Source organism: Stegostoma tigrinum, chromosome 4 (genome assembly GCF_030684315.1).
Source record: "Stegostoma tigrinum isolate sSteTig4 chromosome 4, sSteTig4.hap1, whole genome shotgun sequence".
Classification (NCBI taxonomy): Eukaryota; Metazoa; Chordata; class Chondrichthyes; order Orectolobiformes; family Stegostomatidae; genus Stegostoma; species Stegostoma tigrinum.
In genome coordinates, this window is record NC_081357.1 from 107,052,429 (window position 1) to 107,079,557 (window position 27,129).

The following is a 27,129-nucleotide window of genomic DNA, read 5'->3' on the forward strand; positions in this document are numbered from 1 at the left end:
TGCTCTTGGTTACCTCTTTGAAGAGCTCAAAAAGATTTGTCAGACATGACTACCTGCACACAAATCCATGATGACTATCCGTAATCAGACCTTGACAATCCAAATGTTGGTTGATCCTGTCCCTTAGTATCCTCCCCAATAACTTACCTACCACTGATGCCAGGCTCATTGGCCTGTTAGTACCCTGGCTTGTCTTTGCTACCCTTCTTAAACAATGGAACAACATTAGCCACCCTCCAGTCTTCCAGAATTTCAGCAGTGGGCTAAAGATGAAGCAAAAATCTCTGCAAGGGCCTCTGCAATTTCTTCCCTGTCCTCCCACAACATTTGAAGGTGGACTTGATCAGGACCAGGGGATTTACCCACCTTAATGTGATCTAAGGCTGCAAATATCTCCTCTCTGGTAATATGTATGCAGTCCAAAACAGCCCAACTTGATTCCCTTATTTCTTTAGCATCCATGATTCTCTCCTCAGTAAACACACAGGAAGAATATTCATTAAACATCTCCCCCATCATCTGCGGCTCTACACATAGACAGCCATGCTGATCTTTAAGGAGACCTATTCTCTCTCCAGCCACCCTTTTACTCTTAATATAACTGTAGACCCTCTTGGGATTATCTTTAACCTTATCTGCTAGATCCATCTCATACCCCACTTTTTGCTCTTCTGGTTTCCCTTTTAAGTGTGTTTGTACACTTTTTACAGACATCTAGGGATTCACCTAAGCCAGACAGCTTAAACCTAGTGTATACCTTTTTCTTTTTCTAGACTACAGCCTCAATATCCCTCATCAGCCAGGGATCCCTAAACCTGCCAACTTTGTCCTTCACCTATCAGGTACATGTTGTCCTTGGATTATTGATATCATACTTGTCAAAGCATCCCATTCCTTCTCCTTCAAATAGACTCACCCAATCGACCTCTGCTAGATCCTACCCAACGGCCCCAAAACTAGCCCTGCTCCAGTTTAGCACCATGATCTGTGGACCTGTCCTAATTTTTTCCATAACTATGTTAAAAGTAAGACAGTTATGGTCACTGGATCCAAAGTGCTCTTTGATTGACTCTTCAGTCACTTGCCCAACCTCATTTCCTCAGTGGTACCCTTCAAAGTAGAGGCTATTAATCTGGTCCAATCAGGAGCCTCGGTTGACAGATAAGCACAGGAGGTTCAAACATCTTGTCCACTCTAAGAGCTAGATCTGAGGATGCAAGATCAGCGTCAAGGAATCTCCACGTGTAATTAAAGGGCGACAGGATAGCAACCTCTGCATAGTTATGTCAGTGACAACAAGAGAAAAGCATGCTCCTGAAGAAATTTGCTCACAACAGATATCTTATGAGTTGAGGTATGCTCTTCTGGCATTATGTCACTATTTGGAAAGCTTGACTTGTTCAATCCTGCCGTCAAAGATGGGCCCAGTATGTGGAAAGAATGTGTTAGCTTTTCTCGGCAAATGAATTTGGGGCAGTTAAAAAACAACGAACAATTCTGTTGACAGCTTGTGGACTAGCAGCTCAACTAGGAGCTCAACTTTCCCCCAGGCACAAGATACTAAAACCTTTTGAAAGTTCAAGGATTTAATTAAAGAATATTATGACACCAAGCCTCTTCTAATTCTAAGACACTATCAGTTTTGCTCGGCAATTTAAGAAACAGGGGAATCCATATTGGGATTTTTTACTACATTAAGATGACTGAGAGAGGCATGTGACTTTGGTTTAACCCTGAAAGAGATGTTGAGACTGTGTTTGGTACATGAGGTTAATGACGTAACCATGCAAAAGTGCCTACTAGCTGAAGCCCAACTAGACTTCAAACAGGCACTACAACTGACTTTATCAATGGAAAATGCAGCAAGTGGAGTTGCAGAGTATCCTGATATAAGTTGACACCCTTGCCGGTCCAACAGAGCTTGGGACAACCACTCGAGTGAAAACAATTCCACTGTCTCTCTAAGGACATGTCCTGAACAGAGGAACTCTAGATCAGGCTACAGCAAAACCCAAAAACAATGCCAATCTTTGGCCAGAGATAACAAGGTATAGAGCTGGATGAACACAACAGGCCAAGCAGCATCAGAGGAGCAGGAAGGCTGACATCCTGGGCCTACGCCCAACGGCTAAAACGTCAGCCTTCCTGCTCCTCTGATGCTGCTTGGCCTGCTGTGTTCATCCAGCTCTACACCTTGTTACCTCAGATTCTCCAGCATCTGCAGATCCTACTATCTCTGAGCCAATCTTTGGCCAACTGGTTAAAATCCCTTTTAGGATCACGGCCAGCAAGCCATTGTAGTTGCTGCCAGTATGTGGGCTCGAGACAGCAAAGGAGTCCTACTAGATCCAAACTGAGTAACAGATCTCTTAGGATGGTATCCAGGAAAGTGCACACCCTGGAAAGTCCACCTACATCTCTTTTGGAATTGTTAGGTTGCTTAACAAATCCAAATCAGAATCAATCAAAATAAGCTTCTGGTTAAATAGTCACCTAGTTCTAATTGAAATCTATGATACCAGGGAAGACCAAAAAGGAGCACTTAGCAAATTTGGACATAATCCTTAGGTGTTTCACCCAGGTGAAGGCGTGCCTTAGAAGGGAAAAATGTGTGCTAGGCACCCCAAGTGACCTACTTGAGCTACAGAGTTGAAAAGACCAGATTACACCCATTGGAAGATAAAGTGAGGGCAATCAAAGGTGCCCTGCTTCCCATGCCTGTACCAGAGCTTAGGGCTCTCTTTGGGCTGGTGAATTATTCATGGAAAGTTCATAAATAACCTGACCTCCATCCTAGCACCTTTGCGCCAACTGTTAAATAATGGGTCAGCCTTAGAAATTAACTCATAGCCAAGCCGTAGCTTTCAGGGAAGTGAAGGAATAACTATTATCCTTGAAGTTGGCACACTATGATCCCATGCGACATCTCATATTGATATGTGATGTCTCTCCACACAGCATCAGGGTAGTATTAACACAAATGTGGCCCATGCATCCAAGACTTTAGATGCAGAAATGGCCAGCTATGGCAAAATTGGAGCAGCTAGTGGCAAAGGAAAACCAAAGGGCCATCACAACTGGAATTTAAACCTTTTTGGATGCAGAGAGAGACCAGATTATATGAGAGGACAACGTATTACTATGGCGAGTAACAGCGATTGTCCCGAGCAACGGTTACTGCCAGATACTGGCTGAACTCCACGAGGGCCATCCAAGGATTTCCAAAATGAAGGTGTGTCTGGTGGCCAACATTGGACGCAGACAGTTGCATTGGTGGGGCAGTGTCCTGAGTGCCAATAAGGAAAAAATTACCGCCAGAAGCTCTCCCACATTTGTGGAATGGCCGGGTAACCTGGAAATAGTTATACGTTGGCTACACAGGTCCTTTCATGGGCTTAATGTTTTTAGTTATTGTGGCTGCCCACTCAAAGAGGCTGGACATGCATAGAGCTCATTCATCGAATTTAGGGATGACAATAGAAAAACTGTGCGCATCTTTAGCAATACACAGACTCCCAGAAGCATTGATCACAGAAAATGAGCCATCGTTTATCAACTGGGAACTTGGATATTTCCTATATTCAAATGGCATTCCATATAGGAGGATAGTTCTGTACCATCATCACCCAAAGGTCTGGCAGAAACAGCAGTCTAAATTTTCAAGGCAGACTTAAAGAAACATCTTACAGCTTCACGAGATAGCAAACTGTCCCGGTTTCGATTTGATTGTAAGAATCAACTGTCACACAACTATAGGGATAATTACAGCACAGTTTCTAGTGGGGACACGACTCTGCGCCTGATTAAATCTAATCAACCTAGGCCTGGGGGAGGGTAAAATGGCATCAGCGACATCACTGCTAGATACAAGACTCCACAAAGCGAGAGAAACAGTTTACTTCATGGGACGACGTTCGGTGTAGGAACCACGGGAATGGCCCTGCATGGGTAAAAGGTGTGGTCTATACATGGTCAAGTCCAGTGGAATATAAAGTTCAGGTACACGCGATAGTCCTGAAAAAGCAGGTGGACAGTATGAAAACTGCAAACTCACAAACGGTGTGGGAGCAAAATGTGCTTGGGTCCTCAACAGCCTTTCTGACTGTTCTGGAACACATGGGTTCTTCCTCTTTAAGGATTGAGGATATCTCAGAAGCTGAGATGGACATGGCAGATGTCGCTGCCTCGATGCCTTTGCAGCCTGAATAGGAGAACAAATTTTTTCTAAGATGCTCTGGACGCAAGAGGTGAACCACTTTGTGTTACCCATCACCCGTATCAGACGCAGAGTTGGAGGAACCTGATGCAAAGCTACAACATCCCAGGAGGAACTACAAGAAAAAAACTGGGGGCTCAAGTCCTCTGAATCAAAGAGGGAGAGATTTTGTGACTGTAATGAGTTCAGCCAGATAGACCTCATAGAATCAGTTCCCTGTTTGGCTAACAGATAAGAACAGAAGAATCAGAGGTTCTGCTCACTCTGAGAGCTGACTCAGACGCAGCTGGATCAGTGTCAAAGACTCTCTATGTGTAAATAATATATGATTTAGTGACAGGATACCGGCCCCTGTGGAGCTATTTCAAAATGCATGAGAATTCATAAAAGGAACTGAAGTTATATGGACTTGGTAGAAGTTTGAAGAATCATGGCATGGCTATAAATAGGACCTTCCCAGATATATGAACAGATCAATGGGACACCCATGGGATCACCTATTTCCAGACTAATAGATGAAGTGACGATGCAGAGACTTGAAAGTATGGCCCTTCCGGTAATCCAACCAAAACTATGGATACACTGTATGAATGATATCTTCATCTTTATTAAATGGACCAAACTAGAGGAGACACATGAATTAATAAACTGTATCCTCGCCGGGATCAGATTCATCAGAGAAGAGGAGAAGAACAACAGCTCCCATTCCTGGATGTCATGGTGGAAAGCAGGACAAATGGGGAATTCCTAACAAAGGTACACGGGAAAGCCGCACACACTGACCAAGAACTGAATTTCAACAGCAATCACTCTAACACACAAACAAAGTTGTGTGAGAGCATTATTTAAATGGGCAACAGCACACCATAGCAGCACAGAGCTACACTAAGAAAAAGAGCACCTCTTCCAAGTATTCAAAGACAATACATACCCAAAAAACTGGGTCAGAAGATGCCTATTACACAAAAGACACCAGGAAGACACCACACACCACGACACACTCAACGCGCTACTTTACATCAGGAACACATCTGAGCTGACCATATGACTCCTACGACCACTGGGGCAGCAGAATAGCACACGAACCCACATCAACCCTATGACAACTGCTCACCTGAACCAAAGACACACTACTCACTGTGTAGAGGAGCAATGTCATGTACAAGATTCCTTGCAAAGACTATGACAAACTCTACATTGGACCAACAGGAAGGAAATTAACAACAAGGGTACACGAGCATCAATTGGCTGCAAAAAGACACGACCAATACTCACTCATCTCTATCCATATGGATAAGGAGAACCACCAATTCGACTGTACAACACAAGGATCCTGGGACAAGAAAAGCACAGACAAGCACGGAAATTCCTAGAAGCCTGATACTCCACTAAGAAAGCCACCAACAAACACAGAGACCTCGACCTCATATGCCCTCCACTGCGAAGGGAAACCGGAAGTGAGGTAATCCAGCTCAACCGACTCCAGAGTTTAAGTACCAGGCGGGAATACACACCAGCGCTTCATCAGATGCTGCACTGATGATGTTACCCAACAGGGTAATGAAATGTCTGCGGAACAACAAACCAGCTCAGTCAGCCAACCAACCATAACATCCACAACCCAAGCTAAAAATCTACTCTAAAACCTTAAAGACCTTCCCATTTACTCCAGGAGTCTTAATTGAATGAATCAAACTTTGTTACTTAACACTTTAATGTTACAATAACACGGTATCAATAGTTACATATCAATTGTTAGCCGACAGATCCAAAACATCGTGGGAAAAACAAATACTAAAACAGCATTTATACACAAAACATAACTGCACACGGTTTGTTTGGAGCTGAGGTAGCCTCATCCATTTTTGTTGCTGAAAATTAGAAATAAGTAACAGATATTCATTGGACATGTTATGTGCACGTCTACTTTGCCTTGCTGTGTGCCCACAGATAAAATAATGAGAGTAATAAGTGTGTTTTTGGACACTGTATGCTTTATGCCCTTTGGCTACTGCTGAAATGGTCGTGTGTGAAAAGACAAGACATGAGCACTATGGAATATCCAATAAGACGGTATGGAGAAGGAAGCTGACATGGTGAAGAATGATATCAATGGAAGTAACTGTTGAAGGCAACCAGAAAATAAGTTCAGGCCGCACACAGCTCCAACAAGAAACTCCACAGCAGCAGGTTACATCATTTAATCATGTTCTGAATGGGGAGCAGCAGTGTCTCATGGTGTGGTCAACATTCTCCAATGCAGTCAAAATTCTGTTTGTAACAATTAGGCTGTGACATAGAAACCATGCAACATGCATTTTTTTTGTTAAACCATGCTTATCTTTCAAACTTTGTTGAGAGAGAAGAACTTCTTAGTTAAATACAGAATGGCTTATAAAGTGAATATTCATGTGTACAACATTTATTGTTAAACCTCAGATGTTTTCAATTAAAATTATCAAACAAAATGCTCTCACTATAGGTCCACTCACAGCTAATTAGCATTTTCTTCTGGACAAAACTAAACAGTCCAAAACAAAAGTATGCAAATTCAACAAAATGTGTCCTTTTCTAGGGTATTTTCCTTAATGGGTTTAGTTAAGGAGGAAACCAACCTCTGGCTTATCCTGTTTCCCTGATGATTTACTGGATAAAGGCACAAATCCCTGGTCTGAAATTTAAAATGATCAGAGCTAAGGCTACCCCAATGCGATCTATCAGTCATGGTGCAATACAAGCACTTGCTGTTCAGTGTGACTTGATGCAACTCAAGAGATGAGGGCAATATTGAGGTCGCCATTCCCAAAGCAGACCCCCTCTCAGGTAGACACAAAGGATCCAGTGACACAATTTTGAAGTTAAGCATGGAATTTCCCTATTGCCTAGATCAACTTCACTCAAACAAATTGTCTGGTAATTAGCACATTATTGTTATGGATCCTATAACACGACATTGCAGGCTGCACATTCAGACTTTTGCTAGTTGCATAGATTTGTGACATTTCCTGAGATTGCGGAACGTGAGACATAATACAAGCTATTTTCTTCCTTTGTGTACTTATGCAGAGGTCCTGGTATTTTTGGATAGACACTAGGGCCATTCTTGCAATGTTCAGGAAGTGGTGGGGGCACTCAAGAAACAGAGATATGGGTCTGATGCTGAATTTAAATGCAGGACTATAATATCAATTTTGTACTGCGTGCTTGCAGGGCAATAAACCAGATAGGTGGGCTGGGAGCGGTCAACAACAATCAGATAAAAAAATGGTATAAGAGTTGCAGCATGGATATCTGGCAGAAATATCGGTGCTTGTTTGGTTGTTGGCTGATCCTATAAGCAAGGAGAAGGCCAGATCAACAGAACGTTCACTTCAGAGGGCAGAATTCATCCTCTTCACAAGCAGCAAGACAGAAAGCACTCACTTTCTTGATTTGACAGCCTCCAGCTCATTGTGGTGCTGGTTTTCTTAGAAGTTCTAAAATCAGCTGCCCAACTGCACTGTGGCAGCCTGACAATTACTTTAATGCCGTGATCCTCTTCCTGAGGGGTGGAACAGAGGGGCACCTCTCAACACAAATGGGATGGAAAGCCAGAATCGAGCACATTAAGTGTACATTCAATACTATTTCTCAATTTTAAATTTGTTAGCAATCCTCCCTCCACCTTCCTCCATAGACCCTCACCTCCCTATCTCGGGAAGGTTAATATTTACTCGAAACGAACAGAAAGGCCGTGTATGGAACATCTTTGTCTGCACTGAGTGTTCCAATCATGGTCAGCATAGTGACAAATACAATCATTCTCCTCAGAGTTACTAGGCTATAAAATAGAAAGATTATTCAGGCCTCTAATCAGGAATTAAAAACACGAAATGAAAAATGTGCAAGTGGATGGCAAATAATATAAGAAATGTACTCAGGTGTGTTGCTCAATCGTTGGAAAGTCAGATGAGACCAACTTTTGTGCATGAAGGAAGAGTAAACACTTGAAGTCTGCCATACCAGTTGGAAGTGCACTTTAAAGTAAGTTGTCACCTTCAGTGAATTGTGGAGTATTGGGCTTTTCACTGAATTCTCTCCGAGCAAGTACTCAATTCTTCATCAAAACTTGTGGATTATTTCACAATTTATGCCATTGATACAATGTATAATACAGGGCTTTGTCTTAAAATGAAATGTTACAATAGCAATTAAGCACAGAGTGGGATAAATTTCACAAGCTAGCTAACTTTCTTAAAATCTAGCATAACTAAATCCTCCATTGCATGAAACCAAACAGCAAAATTGTCTTCTACAAACTTGAAATATTTTTTGACATGGAGATTTGGTGGTGTAATGATACATAACAATCCAGTATATGAATCAAAATCTAGCTCAGAGTTTCAACTCAGAGATCACTGTCGTATACTGAAAGGGGCTTTGGACATTTATAACTCAGCAGTTAGTGTATAAACCCTAACAAAACAAATTTCTGAAACAACATTGGTATTGTCATTCAGATAAATGCTCAAAAGTGTATAATTTGGAAAAAGTAATATTCCGACTATTTTATTAGAAGTATCCTCCTGAGGACAGGTTGGAAATTGCCAGGGAAGTTCTGTTAGAGATTACATACTTAAGGTAAAGCGAAGAAAGGCTTATCTACAGACAACAAAGTGTGAAGCTGGATGAACACAGCAGGCTAAGCAGCATCTCAGGAGCACAAAAGCTGACGTTTCGGGCCTACACCCTTCATCAGAGAGGGGGGAAGGGTGAGGGAACTGGAATGAATAGGGAGAGAGGGGGAGGCGGACCGAAGATGGAGAGAAAAGAAGATAGGTGGAGAGGAGAGTGTAGGTGGGGAGGTAGGGAGGGGATAGGTCAGTCCAGGGAAGACGGACAGGTCAAGGAGGTGGGATGAGGTTAGTAGGTAGGAAATGGAGGTGCGGCTTGAGATGGGAGGAAGGGATGGGTGAGAGGGAGAACAGGTTAGGGAGGCAGAGACAGGCTGGGCTGGTTTTGGGATGCAGTGGGGGGAGGGGACGAACTGGGCTGGTTTTGGGATGTGGTGGAGGAAGGGGAGATTTTGAAGCTGGTGAAATCCACGTTGATGTCATTGGGCTGCAGGGTTCCCAAGTGGAATATGAGTTGCTGCTCCTGCAACCTTCGGGTGGCGTCCTTGTGGCACTGCAGGAGGCCCATGATGGACATGTCATCTGAAGAATGGGAGGGGGAGTTAAAATGGTTTGCGACTGGGAGGTGCAATTGTTTATTGCGTACCGAGCGGAGGTGTTCTGCAAAGCGGTCCCCAAGCCTCCGCTTGGTTTCCCCAATGTAGAGGAAGCCACACTGGGTACAGTGGATGCAGTATACCACACTGGCAGATGTGCAGGTGAACCTCTGCTTAATATGGGAAGTCATCTTGGGGCCTGGGATGGGGGCGAGTGAGGAGGTGTGGGGACAAGTGTAGCACTTCCTGCAGTTGCAGGTGAAGGTGCCGGGTGTGGTGGGGTTGGACGGCAGTGTGGAGCAAACAAGGGAGTCATGGAGAGAGTAGTCTCTCCGGAAGGCAGACAAGGGTGGGGATGGAAAAATATCTTAGGTGGTGGGGTCGGATTGTAGATGGCGGAAGTGTCGGAGGATGATGCATTGTATCTGGAGGTATCAGTCGCCTCCCAATTGCGAACCATTTTAACTTCCCCTCTCATTCTTCAGATGACATGTCCATCATGGGCCTCCTGCAGTGCCATAATTATGTCACTTGAAGGTTGCAGGAACAGCAGCTCATATTCCGCTTGGGAACCCTGCAACCCAATGGTATCAATGTGGACTTCACCAGCTTCAAAATCTCCCCTTCCCTCACTGCATCACACAACCAGCCCAGCTCGTCCCCTCCCCCCACTGCATCCCAAAACCAGCCCAGCCTGTCTCTGCCTCCCTAACCTGTTCTTCCTCTCACCCATCCCTTCCTCCCATCTCAAGCCGCACCTCCATTTCCTACCTACTAACCTCATCCCACCTCCTTGACCTGTCCGTCTTCCCTGGACTGACCTATCCCCTCCCTACCTCCCCACCTATACTCTCCTCTCCACCTATCTTCTTTTCTCTCCATCTTCGGTCCGCCTCCCCGTCTCTCCCTATTTATTTCAGAACCCTCTCCCCATCCCCCTCTCTGATGAAGGGTGTAGGCCCGAAACATCAGCTTTTGTGCTCCTGAGATGCTGCTTAGCCTGCTGTGTTCATCCAGCTTCACACTTTGTTATCTTGGATTCTCCAGCATCTGCAGTTCCCATTATCTCTGATACAAAGGCTTTTTACATTTTGCTTTTCTTGATATCAAGAGTGTGTACCAAAAGTAAAGAAATGCTCCAACGTATTCAACATCCTTTACATTCCTGACCATCAAAAACTCATTTTTTAAAATAAAAATATTTACGTGGTCATTCCTTCTGAACCTTTAGAAGTAGAAAGACAAAGAAAGTCACAAGCTTCAATCATTGTTACATGGCTGCTAGATAGATGACAAAACCAATCACAGCTGGACTCACATGAATTTTCTTTGTACTTGTTCTTTGGGACACCCTTAAGTAGTTTTACAATATTCTGCCAACTGATCACAGATTGCATCTTCACCAACAGCCTGGTCAACATGAACGGGGTGGCTGCGCCTCTGGGTCCTTTAGATGATTGACTTTTTTCTGGAATTTCTTCGAATCCCCTTTGAGAAGGCACTCTACCACAGCTTCAGTAGCCATTTGTCTTTCCATTCTTCCTGCAGTCACACAAAGTACATTTAAAATCTCAGCGATCTTCTAATTCATGGCCTCAAAATCAGAACCAATCTAAGGTTTCCTAACACCCACCCATGTAAGGAAGGATTTGCACCAAGACTTAAAATAACATTCTTAATAAATATGCAAATTATTCCTAATTTAGAAATCTTTCACCTTTTTGCTTTCCCCCTCAATAAACTTTCTGTAGTCTAAATTGCCTTGCAATCATATAGTTCCTTTGTTGTAAAGGCTGCAGAAAACCATTAATCATTAGAATTAATCATGCAAAACTAATCACTATATCACTCTGAATCGGTTATTATATGTATGTCGGGTTTTCACTTTCTTAGTTTTGACCCTTGTAATCTATGTGTGCCTCATTTCCTAAAAGTTAACCAACAAAACCATAATATTAAAATGGAGTTTTTTTTTCACCTTGGGCCTTTCCATCATGAAACACATCTGTTAAGATTATTATGATTTTCAGTGGTTCACCAGCAACAGTGATCACAACTCAAGTCTACATTGAGGTACATGTCTTAGCAAAATATAGCAACTCCATTGCTAGGACCTTAGGTTGCTCTAAGTTCTAATATATACTTTTGACCTTTCAAAGCCAAATACTGCAGCAGGAGAGTCTGACTTCAACGTTTGAGTGGTAACACAACCAAAGCATTTTTATTTAAAGTTATAAGTAAGGCCATTAGATTTCCTTGTAAAAGGAACTCACATTTTTATGTTGTTCATGTACTTGGTTATGAAAGGATTCAACATAATAAAAAAGTTCAAATTATTCTGCAGTAACACTTATCTTGAGCCTTTAAGAGGCTTTGCTTTCACACTGAAAACTGCTTGTTTATTGATTCAGTAAAGAGTTTCAATGTCTTCACGATAATCTTTAAGACTGTGAATAGTAGCCTTCATTGACACATTACGCACACTCACTCAGAAGATCATTGAGTATCATCCTTCATTTATTCAATGAATTTAGCAAGTTTATAATAACACATTGATTATTCCAAATATAGTCATTACATTAATTATTACAATTGAGGGACAATATTAGGCAATTTACTTGCATCACAGTGACCACTATTCGTAATTTGCAAGGAGTCTCAATCAAACCATTATGAAGGAAACAACATACTCTGCCTAGAGCTTGCTCGTCAGTTGAAGTGACCAACTGTTGCCTTACAATGCTTCCGTATATTCTCGAAACTCTACAAAACAAAGGTCATACATGTTCATTCAATTCTACCAAAACAGTAATAACTTAATATCATTACACTGTCAACAAGAACCAGTACTTTAATGCTTTCTGTTGTTTTTACAAGCCAAAATGCCAAATGTTGGGGCATTTCATATTGCCATTTCTTGACTTTTCCAACCATGTTAAATTGTTGATATACATCCAAAGAAAAGATAGAAATCATTCACCAGTCTGTCACGTGTTTGACTCCGGATTCAGGGTTCAATGTTTTGCAGCATCATTTGATTACATCTTTTATGTCAGTGCCTAATATGTTGATGGCAATCAGCAATTCTCAAAAAAGTAATTATTTAACACCGCAATGGAGCTTTGGTCAGTTGAGTTACTTCTACCAAATTTCGTAAAATGGAAGACCATAAGATGTGTCGTTTGAAATTATATCATGAATGATAATTTTGATGATTTTGCACAATTAGTACCTTTTCTAATCGCAGTTTATATTTCACATTATTGTCTATCTTTACACAAACAAAAAATTACATTAATCCCTTTTACTTCAGAAGAAAACCAACACACAAATACGAACCTCCCAAGGTGATGAATGATTTTTAGTGGCTATAACATTTTGGCTGGCTGTCAGGGAAATATTTTTGCTACTTTAACCACCATGTGATTTAAACAGTTCACTTTTAACAGCAACAAGACATCATTTACGATTTGAGTTTTGCAATAGCTATAGTTGCACCAAAGAATAGTTACAGTAATTCTGAACAATGGGACCACCAGCTGATCAAGCAACAGAGAGAAGCCTTCTGATGAAACTGTCCAGTCTTTCACCATGTTTAACATCTATTTGAATATTTAAGGCTTTATTTCAAAGAACTGAGACATTGTTAACACATTATCATCCTACAGAGCATTGGTTGTATTTATATCCAAATATTGCTTTCATAACTTAGAATATACAATTGGTCACTGTGTTGGGACAGAAGTTGCAAGTTGGAACATTGATGCTCATGAAGCAAAGCAGAAAAAGAACTATCGACAATACACAGTTGAGGTCTTGCTAAGGTAAAACATACAATTAAATGTGAAAAAGGGAAAAAAACTAAGTGCAGTTCCATAGTTGATGTTGGCCAATGTTGTTTCATCAAATTTACAGCACAGAAACAAACTACTCGGCCCACTGAATTAAACCACCATTTAAACTCTACACAAATTCCTCACTACCTACTCTCTCCAACCCAGCACTTCAGACGAAGCAAAACGTTACACAGGTCTTAGGTAGGCTGAGTGAGTGAGAGCAAATCTGTGGCAAATGGGAGCTCAATATGAATTCACCATGAGCTTGTTAGCATGGACAACAAATTGAAAATGTTCTCAATAGTAAGGAACTAAGAACAATAAAGGAATAAAGGGATTGACGAAAACAATTTTGATTTATAACAGCACAGATTATTCAATGAGTTTTATATCTAAACTTTTTTTCTGCTTGTTGCCTAGAACTGAATGGAGCACAATAATTATGAAGAAATAAAACTTCTGGACTGATGCATCAAAGAGAATTGGTCGAAAGTCCATTTTATATGCATTAAATCATGTAAGACCTGAGTCTTTTTTATTTTGTGTTTTTATAAACTATGGACTGAAATGAGAGAGCTGTAAGGTTTTAGAGTAGATTTTTAGCTTGGGCTGTGAATGTTGTGGTTGGCTGGGTGTCAGACTGGTTTGTTGTTCCACAGACATCTGATTACATCAACCGAGGCCACATCATCAGTGGAGCCTCTGATGAAGCGCTGTTATGTTTTCCCAGCTGTCATTTAAACTCTGCTGTCTGTTGAGCTGGATTACCTCGCTTCCAGATTTCCTTCACAATGGAGTATATATGGGATCTAGTTCTATGTGTTTATTGATGGCTTTCTTGGGAGAGAACCAAGCCTCTAGGAACTCCCATGCTTGTCTCTGCTTTGCCTGTCCCAGGATCTTGGTGTTGTCCCAATCAAGTTGGTGGTTTGGTTATTCACGTGGATGGAGATGAATGAGTATCGGTCATGTCTTTTTGTTGACAGTTGACGTCTGTATACCCTTATGGCTAATTTCCTTCCTTTTTTTTTCCAATGTAGTGTTTGCCGCAGTCTTTGCAGGGAATTTTGTACATGACATTGGTCTTGTCCATAGTGGGTAGTGGGTCTTTGGTCCGGGCATAGGGTTGGTGTGGGTTTTGTATGCTACTTTGATGCCCAGTGGTCATGGGAGTCTTGTGGTCAGTTCAGATGTGTTCTCGATATAAGGTAACGTGGTGAGTGTCAAGGTATGTCGTATTTTTCTGGTGTCATTCATGTAATAATAGATGCCCCGACACACTCATCATGCTACCTTACATGAAGAACACATGTGAACTGACCACAAGACTCCTACAACCACTGGGCATTAGAGTAGCACACAAACCCACATCAACCCTATGCCTGGACCAAAGACCCCTGACCTACTATGGACAGGAGCAATGTTATTTACACAGTCCCCTGCAAAGACTGCAACAAATGTTACATTGGGCAAACAGGAAGTAAGTTAACCACAAGGGTACCACAAACACCGACTGGCAACAAAAAAACACGACCAATAAACACTCATCTCCATCCATATGGTTAAGGAAAACCACCAGTTTGATTGGGACAACACAAGGATCCTGGGGCAGGTGAAGCAGAGATAAGCACAGGAATCCCAGGCCCCAAGATGACTTTACACATTAAGCAGAGGTTCACCTGCACATCTGCCAATGTGGTATACTGCATCCATTGTACCCGGTGTGGCTTCCTCTACATTGGGGAAACCAAGCAGAGGCTTGGGGACCGCTTTGCAGAACACCTCCGCTCAGTTCACAATAAACAACTGCACCTCCCAGTCGCAAACCATTTCCACTCCCCCTCCCATTCTTTAGATGACATGTCCATCATGGGCCTCCTGCAGTGCCACAATGATGCCACCCGAAGGAACAGCGACTCATATTCCGCTTGGGAACCCTGCAGCCCAATGGTATCAATGTGGACTTCACCAGCTTCAAGATCTCCCCTTCCCCCACCGCATCCCAAAACCAGCCCAGTTCGTCCCCCCCCCACACTGCACCACACAACCAGCCCAGCTCTTCCCCTCCACCCACTGCATCCCAAAACCAGTCCAACCTGTCTCTGCTTCCCTAACCTGTTCTTCCTCTCACCCATCCCTTCCTCCCACCTCAAGTCGCACCTCCATTTCCTACCTACTAACCTCATCCCACCTCCTTGACCTGTCCATCTTCCCTGGACTGACCTATCCCCTCTCTACCTCCCCACCTACACTCTCTCCACCTATCTTCTTTACTCTCCATCTTCGGTCCGCCTCCCCCTCTCTCCCTATTTATTCCAGTTCCCTCTCCCCATCCCCCTCTCTGATGAAGGGTCTAGGCCCGAAACGTCAGCTTTTGTGCTTCTGAGATGCTGCTTGGCCTGCTGTGTTCATCCAGCCTCACATTTTATTGCCCTGGAATTCCTGGAGGCCTGGGTCTTCATGAAGGAAGCCATCAATATACACATAGAGCTAGACCCCAATATAAACTCCTTTGTGAAAGAAAACCAGAAGTGAGGTAATCCAGCTCGACAGACACCAGAGTTTGAATGACTGGCAGGAAACCACAACAGTGCTTCATCGGAGGCTGCACTGATGATGTTACCCAGCAGGATAATGAAATGCCTGAGAGAGCTGTTTTGAAATCCATTGTTTGAAAGGGTAGCTGTAATTTTGAAGCGAGTAATGTAACACTCATGCTGAGCATTATGTAAACAACTGGTTGAACAAACAGCAATTGGAGTTTGGGTTGCAGATGGTTTGGAGCTGAGGGGGTATACTGCAGATTCTGCTGGTAATAAGAAGTTTATTGGTCTATGGACTCGTGACCAATTAATTTCAGAGACCCTTTTGCCTGCCAACAGCTTGGAACAAGAGTGAGAGAGAGATATTCAGCTCTTCCTAACTCAGAAGAAGTCTCAGAGGAGCAGGAAAGCTGACGTTTTGGGTCGAGGCCCTTCTTCAGACCCTTTTTCTGAAGAAGGGTCCCAACCTGAAATGTCAACTTTCCTGCTCCTCTGATGCTGCCTGGACTGCTGTGTTATGTTATCTCGGATGCCAGCATTAGCAGTTCTTATTATCTCTCAGGAGAAATCTCTCTGCTCTCTGCAATCAAATTCACTATAAATCTGAAGAAGACCAGTTTATATTTACTGCAACAGTGATTGCAAGCTGTGGCTATTAATAGATAAATAAGAGACCTTTCATAATGGAGCCACCATCTTTTGTCTCTCATCATCCAGTGCAAGTGTCTGGAGAAAAAATAGCTGAAGTAATGAGCTAACCAGCAGGAGAGTAAAAGAGGTCGTCTCAACAACAGAACGTGGGAATGAATACTGGTGAACTGTCTTTCTCATTTCCCCTCTGTCCACAACAAACTCCACCCTGTCTTTCTGTTGGCATTTAAGGGGAAGTTTATAAGGGGATTAGAGTTTTAATGAGTCGTGTGTATGCCAAAAGTTTATAAAACTGTTTACCTGTAGCTACAGAATAATCACTTGTCATAAATCATTATACTTGTTCAGAACTGAAACTTGGTCCATGCTTTCTATCAATCTGAGTTTGAAAGTCAGGTGAATTTGGGAACTTTGCCTACTTAATGAAATCTTTAACTTTTATTACAACCCTAGGAAATAATGAGGCCCATATTCCAGCGCAGTTGTTACAATACTTATGTCAACAGTTAGTAATTATGTTTATGAGTAATGGAAGACAAATTTTTGGAAAATTTTTTTGAAAATATACTCATTCAATCCGATAAATTCAAACCATTGTTATGAATGGTCCCAAGCTCGCTTTTTCACCACGCCTCGCCACCCTATCCAGAAATGAATGTGCAAGGTGACAGGGAAAAGATGTGAGACGAGGTGAGTGCATGTGAAAGAGGAGTCGTTTATATTTGTGATGCTCATGTTAACCTGAAATATATGGTGTTTTGTAACAAAAGCGTTCTAACGTACACCTTTCATTGCAAGGTTCAGCTGAGCAAGGTAGAGCTATGTTTAACTTTACCTGTGCCTTTTCAGGCTAGCAAAGGATATTGAATTTTTAACTCAGTCAGGGGATAACTGTTATTTGTGAAGCATTTTTGCAACTTGGAAAATGCACGTACATGTCCAGCAGCAATTCATAAGAACCAGCATGATGGGATTACTTCCTTTGCCACTGTCTCTTTATACTTCTGAATTTTTGAAATGTATTTTTTAAAATATTTATTTGTGGGTCGTGGGCATTGCTGACTGGATAGCACTTATTGCCCATTCTTAGTTGCCCTTCAGAGCTGCCTTCTTGAATTCCTACAATCTACATGCAGTGGGTTGAGTCACAATGCTGTTAGGGAGGGAATTCCAGGATTTTGATCCAGCAACAGTAAAGGAATGGCAATATATTGCCAAGTCAATGTAGTGAGTGGCTTGGGGAGAAACTTGGTGATATTCCCATGCTTCTCCTGCCCTTGTCTTTCTCCATGGAAGTTGCTGTGGGTTTGGAAGTTGAATCATTGGTGAAATTCTGTAGTGTACTTTGTTGTTAATACACAGTGCTGTAGCTCACCGTCAATGGTGGAGGGAATGGATGCAGGCTACTTTGTCCTAGATAGTGTCAAGCTTCTTGAGTGTTGTTGGAACTGCACCCATCCAGATAAGAAGGGAGCATTTTGTAACACCCCTGACTTGCCTTGTAGATGATAGACAGGCTTTGTGACCTCAGGAGGCAGGTTACCCACCAAGGTACTCACAGAACTGTAGAGGCCTGACAGTGCGTAAGTAGGCCATTCAGCCCATCGAGTCCATACTGACCTTCAGAAGAGCATCCCACTCAGTCCCACCCCCAGTCCTCCCATCATATCCCATAACCCCACATTTACCATCATTAATCCACCTAAATACTATGGACGATTTCAGCATGGCCAATCCACCTAACCTGTACATCTTTGGACTTTGGGAGGAAACCAGAGCACCTGGGGGAACCCCACACAGACATAGGGGGAACGTGCAAACTCCACACAGAGAATCACCTGATGCTGGAATCAAACCTGGGTCCCTGGCATTAAGAGACAGCAGTGCTAACCACTGAGCCACGGGGCTGCCCCAAAACCTCTGGCCAGCTCTTATAATCAGTGTATTTATGTTGGGAGTCCAATTGAGCTTCTGGTCAGCAGTAACCCCAAAGATATTTATAATGGAGAATTCAGTGATGGTAACACCATTGAATATCAACGGACAGTGGTTAGATTGTTTCTTAATGATGATGGTCATTGCCTGGCATTTGTGTGGTGAGAAAGTTACTTGCCACTTATCTACCCAGTCTCTATACATAACAAGCAGATAGGAAATACAGCCACTGGAGATATCAAAAGTTCTAATCACAGTGAGTCTTACAGCTTTGGGGGTGTTCATAACTACAGTGTCACTGATTTACAATGACTGAATATATCACATTCTATTTTTACTAAATGCTCTTCAGGGATTTATACCATCACTTTGAGAATTTAATTCTATGATTTTATTCATTCTTTGGAGAAAACCATAAAAAAGTGACCTTTACTTGATCTATGCAAGCATAATAATGTGACAGGGAGTGAATTTCATGATAATGCAGTTAAAGATGGTCCTGTATTTTGTTGTAACTCATGGGAGATACAGCAAAATGGGGGGTGGATTGGAATTAGTCCTTGGATTTCGTAGGACTATCGTGAAGCCAAGCACTAACAGCTTGTAACTTTATAAACATTTTCCGAAAACATGAGAATGCATATTTTATGACTGATCCTGAGTACCTCTTTCTCAAGTCCTCGCGCTCTCCCTTGTGTGTCAACTGTTAGAAATAGCAAACATTTATTTATGGTCAAAAAAAATGTGAAATTGTAGAATTTGCTTGATTTCGAATGTCATTATTTTAAAAAACACTAAACAACGATTAGAAAAGACAACGGCCATCCGTCTCCTTCGTGTCTCAGAGATAGGTACCTCTATTGGAATGTTGATATTTTATAATCATCAAAATAACTGCTCATAAGATGATTTCTTTTTGAGCCAAAATGTTAACATTTTAAGAGGAATTATTGTAAGAAATAATCAGAAGAAATTATCTTTCCTCGTTCTCTTATACACACAAACCTAATAGTTATTGTAACCTCTGAAGTTGCACACTGGAATCATCAAAAGTAGCAACAAAAATAGAAATTGCTTGAAAACCCAACAGGTCTGGCAGCAAAGTTAACATTTCAGGTCCACTGAGAGCTGATGTGCCCGAGAAAGTGTTGTGGGTCGGAGGCCAGATTACGACTGGAACAAGGAAAGTTCCACATATTCCACAAAGTGACAGGCATAACTGGGAGCCATGTGGGTACCCATGGCTACTTCTTCGACCTGAAGAAAATAGGAGGAGTTAAAGGAGAATCCAAGATAATAAAATGCGAGGCTCGATATACACAGCAGGCCCAGCAGCATCTCAGGAGCACAAAAGCTGACGTTTCGGGCCTAGGCCGAGAAGTTGCTCAAAGTGAGGATGAGCTTGGACAGGTAGAGTAGGGTGGCAGTGGACTTGGGTGGTTCGGACCCTGGACCTAAAACATTAAGCCTGCTTTCTCTCCACAGATGCTGCCAGACCTGCTGAGTATTTTCCAGATATTCCTGTTTTTGCTTCCGATTTCTGGCAAATGCAATTCTTTGTTTTTTTCAAATCAAAAGTAGCAATACAGTTGTTGGCCATTTCTCTCTCTCTCTCTCTCTCTCTCGCAGATACAGGCATAGACAACTTTTGCTTAAAGGAAAAGATAATTTTCCCCAATTCATTGAGCTCTACTTCCATCAGCTCCACACCCACTTCCTTGATGAGGTGTCAGCTGACTCTGTACAGCATAACATTCTAGCCATCTCTATTATAGTTCTCCAGGAGCTGCCCACCATGGCCTCTTGATTTTTTTTCATTGACAAATGCTTGATGACATCACACATCTCAATTTTCTGCCTCCTTCACTCTCTCTACTCACCCATCTCCTTCTAAATCTTTTACAATCTGTTTTCTCAGGACCAATCATTGTCAGGCCAACTCTCAGAAACTTGTTCCTACCATCCCCTGGCTGTCAGTCTTTCACTGAACATCAAGCCATTGTTTTCAAGTTTGTCACTGATTTCATTTCCTCTTCGGGTTTTTCCCACCATAGATTCCAAAATCATCGTACACCAACTTTAACAGTTTTCAATTTCCTGATTCTAACTGGTTCATCTTCACTGTGGAAATCCAATCAGTCTAAATCTTCATTCCTCAGCAATATTGTCTATGCATACTCCACCCTTTTTCCTTGAATGGTGGTTTACTCAATCTCTATTCACCATCACTCTCTTTCAAATGATTAAACACAATTCCACACTGAAAAACTTAACTTTTAATTCGACTCATTACCTGTAAAAAAAATCACAATTGGCAACCACATAGGTCCAAACTAATGCCTGGTTATTTGTAGGACATGTGGAACATGTTAGTGCTGTTTCAGCTCTCAAACTAATCTGCAAAATTTCAAATTTGCTTCAGATTTCCAAACTTTTCTCACCTTCACGTGGTCCATTTTTTTTACTTTTCACTTTCTTAACTTCCTTATCTCCATATACTCCAACCAGTCAAGTGCATCCTGTAGGAACCCCATTCTGTTCCCCCATTTCTCAGTGTTCATTGCTTCTGTTCTGGTAATGAAATCATCCATTCCAGTGCTTCTGATGTGTCCACATTTTACCGCAATCGTCGATTTGTCAACCACCACCACACCTCATCCCCCACCACTGCCACTTTGTTTGACAGAATTTTGGACATGTCTGTCTGCCTGTCCTATTTTACACAATTCAGTTTTCATCCAATCCGCAAGACGCAATAGTGTTTCTCTTGTCTTAACCTTTCAAACCACCAACTCCAATATTCAGTGAATCATCATCTGCAATTCCCATCACATACAGCCATTTGCAGGCACTAACTACATCATCTTCATCTGCTCTTTTCAGCATTGTGAAGGGACTGTTCACTCAATGACAACCTCAATCACCTTCAGTCTCAAGCATGTCCCAATCACACAGCACAGGATATACTTCATCTGCCCTTTTACTACTTCTCTCGTCGCCATCTGTGGCCATAAACATACCATCCAGTTGAAACATTAATTTTATTTGTACGTCTTCCAATTATATTGCTGTATGTGCTGCTCACAATACAGTTTCCTGTACTGTAGGAAAACCAATTGTAAATGGGGTTCAGCTTCATAAAACACCTCTGTTCATTTTGTAGCCCAGTTACAGATCACATCTCACGTTAACTTGCTGCCTTGCTCAGTGCCAGGATTACTGAGTGATCCAATGAAGTTCAATGTAAATTTAAGGAATAGATTTTGATCGACAACTTATGGCCTTTAGGAGTCAATATTCAGTTTCTCTGCACTTTCCCTGTAGTTGTAACACTGTGTTCTGCATTCTATTCCATGACCCTGCTGTGCTTGTGTAAAGTAAGATTTGTTTGGATAGCACGCAAAACAATACTTTTCACTAAATTTGGTACATGTGACAATAATGAATCAAATGCACCATTTTATTTTCCTTGCATATTTTTGACCTACACTTGTTTCCCCTTTATTTTGCTATTATGTAATATCTCATCATCTTTATGCCATTCACATCTCCTCAAGACACATCTTTCAGTTCTTTGCTTTTAAATCGTGCATATCCAAACCTTTGGTCATTTAATTTTTCCTATCTTCCTCTATATCATTGGTCTCCTCTCCCGTTCCTCTTCTCCCTTTTCAGCTGCTTAAAATCTATCACATTTTTAAATTTTCCCAGTTCTGACAACACAGCAATAGTCTGAAAGATTTACCCTGTTCCTTTGTCTACAGATTCTGCCAAATTTGCTTAGTAATTCAAACATTTTCCATTTTTTTATTCCTGAATCTCTACACGTGAGGTTTTTTTGCTTTCTGGCAGAACAAACTTTACCTGAACCAAACCAGTCCCTGTTATTTTTTCCAATACGTGATGGGGCAAAGGGAGTGACAAGTTTGTAGAAAAGTGAGAGACAAGATGCAGATGCAACATACTGATCAAACCATAGGATTTGCTATCAGGAAACAGAGTAAGTACTGTGGCCAAAACATCAAATTCAAGCTTTAGGAGAGGTCTTGAGCTGTGAATTAGAAGCATTGAAAGAAATTAAAAAGTTACAATTGTCAATTTCTGAATAAAACAATATTCTGAAAGGTGTAAATTTTTGCACTCTTGAAAATTTGCTGCAGACCTCCTTTTGAACATTACAAGTTCAACGAAATTAGAAATTGGAAGAACATTCTCTTTAAAATATATGGTATGACACATCAATGAAGTTTGATAATGAAGTCTTGATGGTTGACGGCAAAATGTGTTTTCCAAAAAGAAGTGTTTAGGTAGGTCTTTCCATTTTGAAATGTTGACAAATGGCTTCCTTGTCGAAGTGTGACATAGAAACTCTAGACAAGCATAGATATACAAGAAAGATTAAAAACATATTTTGACAGCACATACTAAACCGACAAACTTTTCCATCTAGAAGGACAAGAGCAACAGATGTATGATAATATTATCATGTCCACATTCCCCTCCAAACCACACTGTTATATAAAAATCAGTGAACTATTCTTTGATTAACAATAACAATCATTTTCTAAAGAAGGGTCTAGGCTCGAAACATCATTCCTGTTCCTCTGATGCTGCTTCATCTGTTGTATTCATCCAGCTCTACACCTTGTTATTTTTGATTAACAATAAGGTTGTTTTGAAAGGTTTTGAGAAGATTTGTGGCTCAGGTTGTGGATGAGATTGTAGACTTACTCACCGAGCTGGTGTGTTTGATTGCAGACATTTTGTCACCCTGTTAGGTAACATCATCAGTGCGCCTCTGGTGAAACGTTGGTGTTCTGTTCTGCTTGTTACTTATACGCCTCGGTGGATGGGGCGGTTGCCATTACTTCCAGTTCTGCTTTCCAGTAGTTTGTATATCTGGCCCAGTTCAATGTGTTTGTTGATGGAGTTCTGGTTGGAATTGCCTGGCATGTCTCTGTTTGGCATGTGCTATTATGGGTGTGTTGTCCCAGTCAAATTTGTGTCCTTCTTTGTCCGTGTGTATCAATAACAGTGAGAACTGGTCATGTCTCTTGGTGGCTAGTTGGTGTTCATGTATCCTTGTTGTCAGTTTTCTTCCAATTTGGTCTATGTAATGTTTCTCACAATCTTTGCATGGTATTTTGTATATTATATTAGTTTTATGATGTCTGCAACCAAACACATCGGGTCAGTCAGCAAGTCTACAACCTCAAGGTTGTTTTTGTGATAAACACACATCCGTAAGTAAAACTGCAACAGACTGCCAATCAGAAATATTGCTCAATATTTTTAATGTTATAAAATAAAACCTGCTCTATTATGCTGTTGAATTACACTGAATCATTGGGTAACTTGCACTTGGTGATCCTGCAAAGGATGTTCTGCAGAAACTGGGGAAATTGTTTTCACTGGAATAAGCTAGCACGACATTTATCCAGACTGCCTATTGCACACAAAGCAGACCCTATTATGTATGAATTGGGGGTGAAATTTATAAAGAAAAGGGAGCTCTGTCTGAAAACAGACAAGAAAATAATGATAATTAGTGAACACCTCTTAAGGTTACTGTGCCTATTAATGTCAAATATCCTGAGCTAGAGTACATAACTTGGTGTGATGTGATGTGAAACCAGACTCAAAAGTTCATTTTCAATTCTGGTGAGCTTTTCTTTAATAAAAATAAATTATGGAAAAAATAAACTTATCGACTATATTTATAATTTAACGTCTCTATTTTGAATCTGTTCAGCTCAGAATCATTCAGCTGAGGTTGGCAGGACTCCAAAAATAAACAGCTGCATTTCAAATACATTCACATCCCAGGGAGAATAAAGCTTCAGGAAAGAGAAGATTTGAAAAAGAGTGTGATGCAGGTAATGGCAATTTAGCAGACTTTGAGAGGCTGGTCTCACAGATGCTGGTGCTGCCCAATAGATGCAATGTATTCATTACCTAAGAGCACATGGAGAAAGGCTACAGGCAGTTTGGCTACACTGCAGAACCAGGCATCGACATTTGTCTGCGGATGGATTGGAGGGAAAGAGGTAAACATACTGTAATCATTCTGGATTCTGAAATCAGATGGATGGAAATTCCACTCTGCAGCCAAGAATGAGTAACTCAAAGAGTGTGTTGTCTAACCAGTGACAGGGTAAGGATTATCTCACAGAATCTTGAGAGGAATTTGAAACGGTGGACAATAAATCCAATTCTCATGGCTCATGCTGGACCAAACAACACAGAACAAACAGACAGAAGGAGACAGAAGAACATCCAGACTGACAAAAACAGATTTATGGGTAATAATCATTGGATTATCAAGAACTGCAGATGCTGGAGACAGAGACAACACAGTGTGGAGCTGGAGGAACACAGCAGGTCAGGAAGCACCAGAGGAGCAGGACCCTAGTCCTCACATAACAGGCACCAACCTCCACATCCTATATCATTCTGTGCTACTTCTGCCACCTACAATTCAACCCCACAACCAAAGAGATATTTCCCTCCCCAACCCTATCTGCCTTTTGTAGGGAATGTTCTCTCTGCAACTCCTTCATCAGCCCCACCACCCCCAGCACCTTTCCCTGCCACTGTAGGAAGTGCTACACCTGCCCCCACACCTCCCCCATCACCTGCATCCAAGGTCCAAAGCAAACGTTTCATATCTCTCAGGCGTTTACCTGTACATCTTCCAACCTGGTCTACTGTATCAATTGCTCTTGATGTGACTTCCTCTATATCAGTGAGTCAAGCACAGACTCAGGGACCACTTCATGAAGCATCTGTACTCTGTATGTGCTAATCAACTACACCTTCCGGTCGCTAACCATTTTAACTCACTCTCCCACTCCCTTGGTGACATGACCATTCTGGGCCTCCACCACTGTCACAATGACACCACATGCAAACTGGAGGAACAACACCTCATATTCCGCCTTGGGAGACTATTACCTTGACCATAGAATTCAACAGTTTCAAAATCTCCCTATCCCCAGCCTCATCCAATATCCAACCCTCCCTCTCATCCCTGCCTCTTTGACCTGACGCAACCTGTCCGTCTTCTTCCCCACCTATCAGCCCCACCCATCCCACTGACCAATCACACTAGCGCCTACTTGCAACCACCTATCACCATCACACCTACCTTTTCCCAGCCCCCTCCCTCCTCCCAGCTTGCTTCCCCCTCCCAAGTACTGAAGAGGGGTCCCGACCTGAAATGTCAGCTTTCCTGCTCCTCCAGCTACCTGACCTGCTGTGTTCCTCCAGCTCCACACTGTGTTGTCTAAGAGATAAGGAGGTTGCAGGTGGATATAACAAGGTGTAGAGCTGGATGAACACAGCAGGCCATGCAGCATCAGAGGAGCAGGAAAGCTGATGTTTCGGGCCTAGACCCTTCCTCATTTTCTGAGGAAGGGTCTAGGCCCGAAACACCTGCTTTCCTGCTCCACTGATGCTGCTTGGCCTGCTGTGTTCATCCAGCTCTACACCTTGTTATCTCAGATTCTCCAGCATCTGCAGTTCCTACTATCTCTGCAGGTGGATATAGGTTGGTTGACTAAGTGGGCAAACATCTGGCAGATGATGTATAAGTGTCGAAAAATATTAAGTTGTTCACTTAGGCAGGAAGAATAAAAATGCAGAGCATTACTTAAGATGGAAAAGTACTGCAGAATTCTGAGATGCATAGAGGGTTAGGTATTCTGCTGCTTGAATCACAAAAAGTAATATGCAGGTACACCACATAATCAAAAATGCTAATGGGATGTTTTCCTTTATTATGAGATGAGTTGAACATAAAATAAGGAGGTTATCCCTCAGTTATACGGGGTACGGGTGAGTTCATATCTTAAGTACCATGTACAGATTTGTTCCCCTTATTTACACAGGCATATAAATGCAATGGAGGCAGTTCAGAGGAGGTTTATTCATTTGAAACCTGGGATGAGTGAGTTGTGTTGCATGATAGTTTAGTCAAACTGCATTTATTTCCATTGGAGTTTACTAAAGTGAAGGTGGTTTCATTGGAGTGAATGAGATCCTGAACTGTCTTAAAAACTGGTGTAGAGGGATGCTTTCTTGTGAGTCATGTAAAATTAGGGGTTGTACTTACAGGACAGAGATAAGGAGAATTTATTTTTCTGTCAGTGCGTAGTGCCACTTTGGAACTCTTTGCATCTAAAGGTGTTTAACATGAGGTGTTTGAATTTTTTTTAAGGTAGAGTTGGATGGATTCTTTTTAGGCAAGATCATCAGGGTTATAGGGGATGGGTGGCAGATGGGACTATTGAATTTGAAGCACAAATAGATCTGCCATGATCTTATTGAATAGTGGAGTACACTCAAGAGGAGAAGGTCTATTGCTGCTCTTATTTGTGCGTTAATACACTATAAATAAGGTACACAAATGTGGATACAGGAGACATGTGCAAGATGGCTTAAAAACAGTATGCTGATATTGGAAATAACGGGTAGTTATTCAGAGTGACAGAAGTTGGGAAGTGTGGTTTCACAACTATCAATGCTGGAATTACCTCTCCTTACAATACATATTAATGAATTGGGCTCTGTAATCTAAACACAATTTCTAAATTCACTGATGACACCAGAGTTTGTGGGGGGCGGGGGTTTGGCGGGGGAACAGTTAGGGATGTTGTTAAAGCTGTAAACTGATTGTCAATTTAGAGAGGACTAGTCACAGAATTACTAGTCTTCCAGACTGAGAAAGAGTTGGCAAAT

The 27,129-nt window shown here is 41.8% G+C and overlaps 1 protein-coding gene across 9 annotated transcripts in view; it reads right to left on the reverse strand.

The window, feature by feature from the left end:
- Positions 1-27,129, reverse strand: part of dlgap2a (discs, large (Drosophila) homolog-associated protein 2a) — an 894,975-nt gene that overhangs the window by 609,166 nt on the left and 258,680 nt on the right. For 6 of the 9 annotated variants that reach the window (XM_048531786.2, XM_059645588.1, XM_059645589.1 and 3 more), the window contains one exon: positions 10,744-10,967. The exons of 2 other annotated variants lie outside the window; for them this stretch is intronic. In XM_048531786.2, the coding sequence (XP_048387743.1) occupies positions 10,744-10,846 (103 nt within the window). In that variant the 5' untranslated portion in view covers positions 10,847-10,967. Of the gene's footprint in view, positions 1-10,743; positions 10,968-12,115; positions 12,189-27,129 lie in introns of all 9 variants that reach the window. One more of the 9 variants, XM_048531784.2, reaches the window with a different exon arrangement.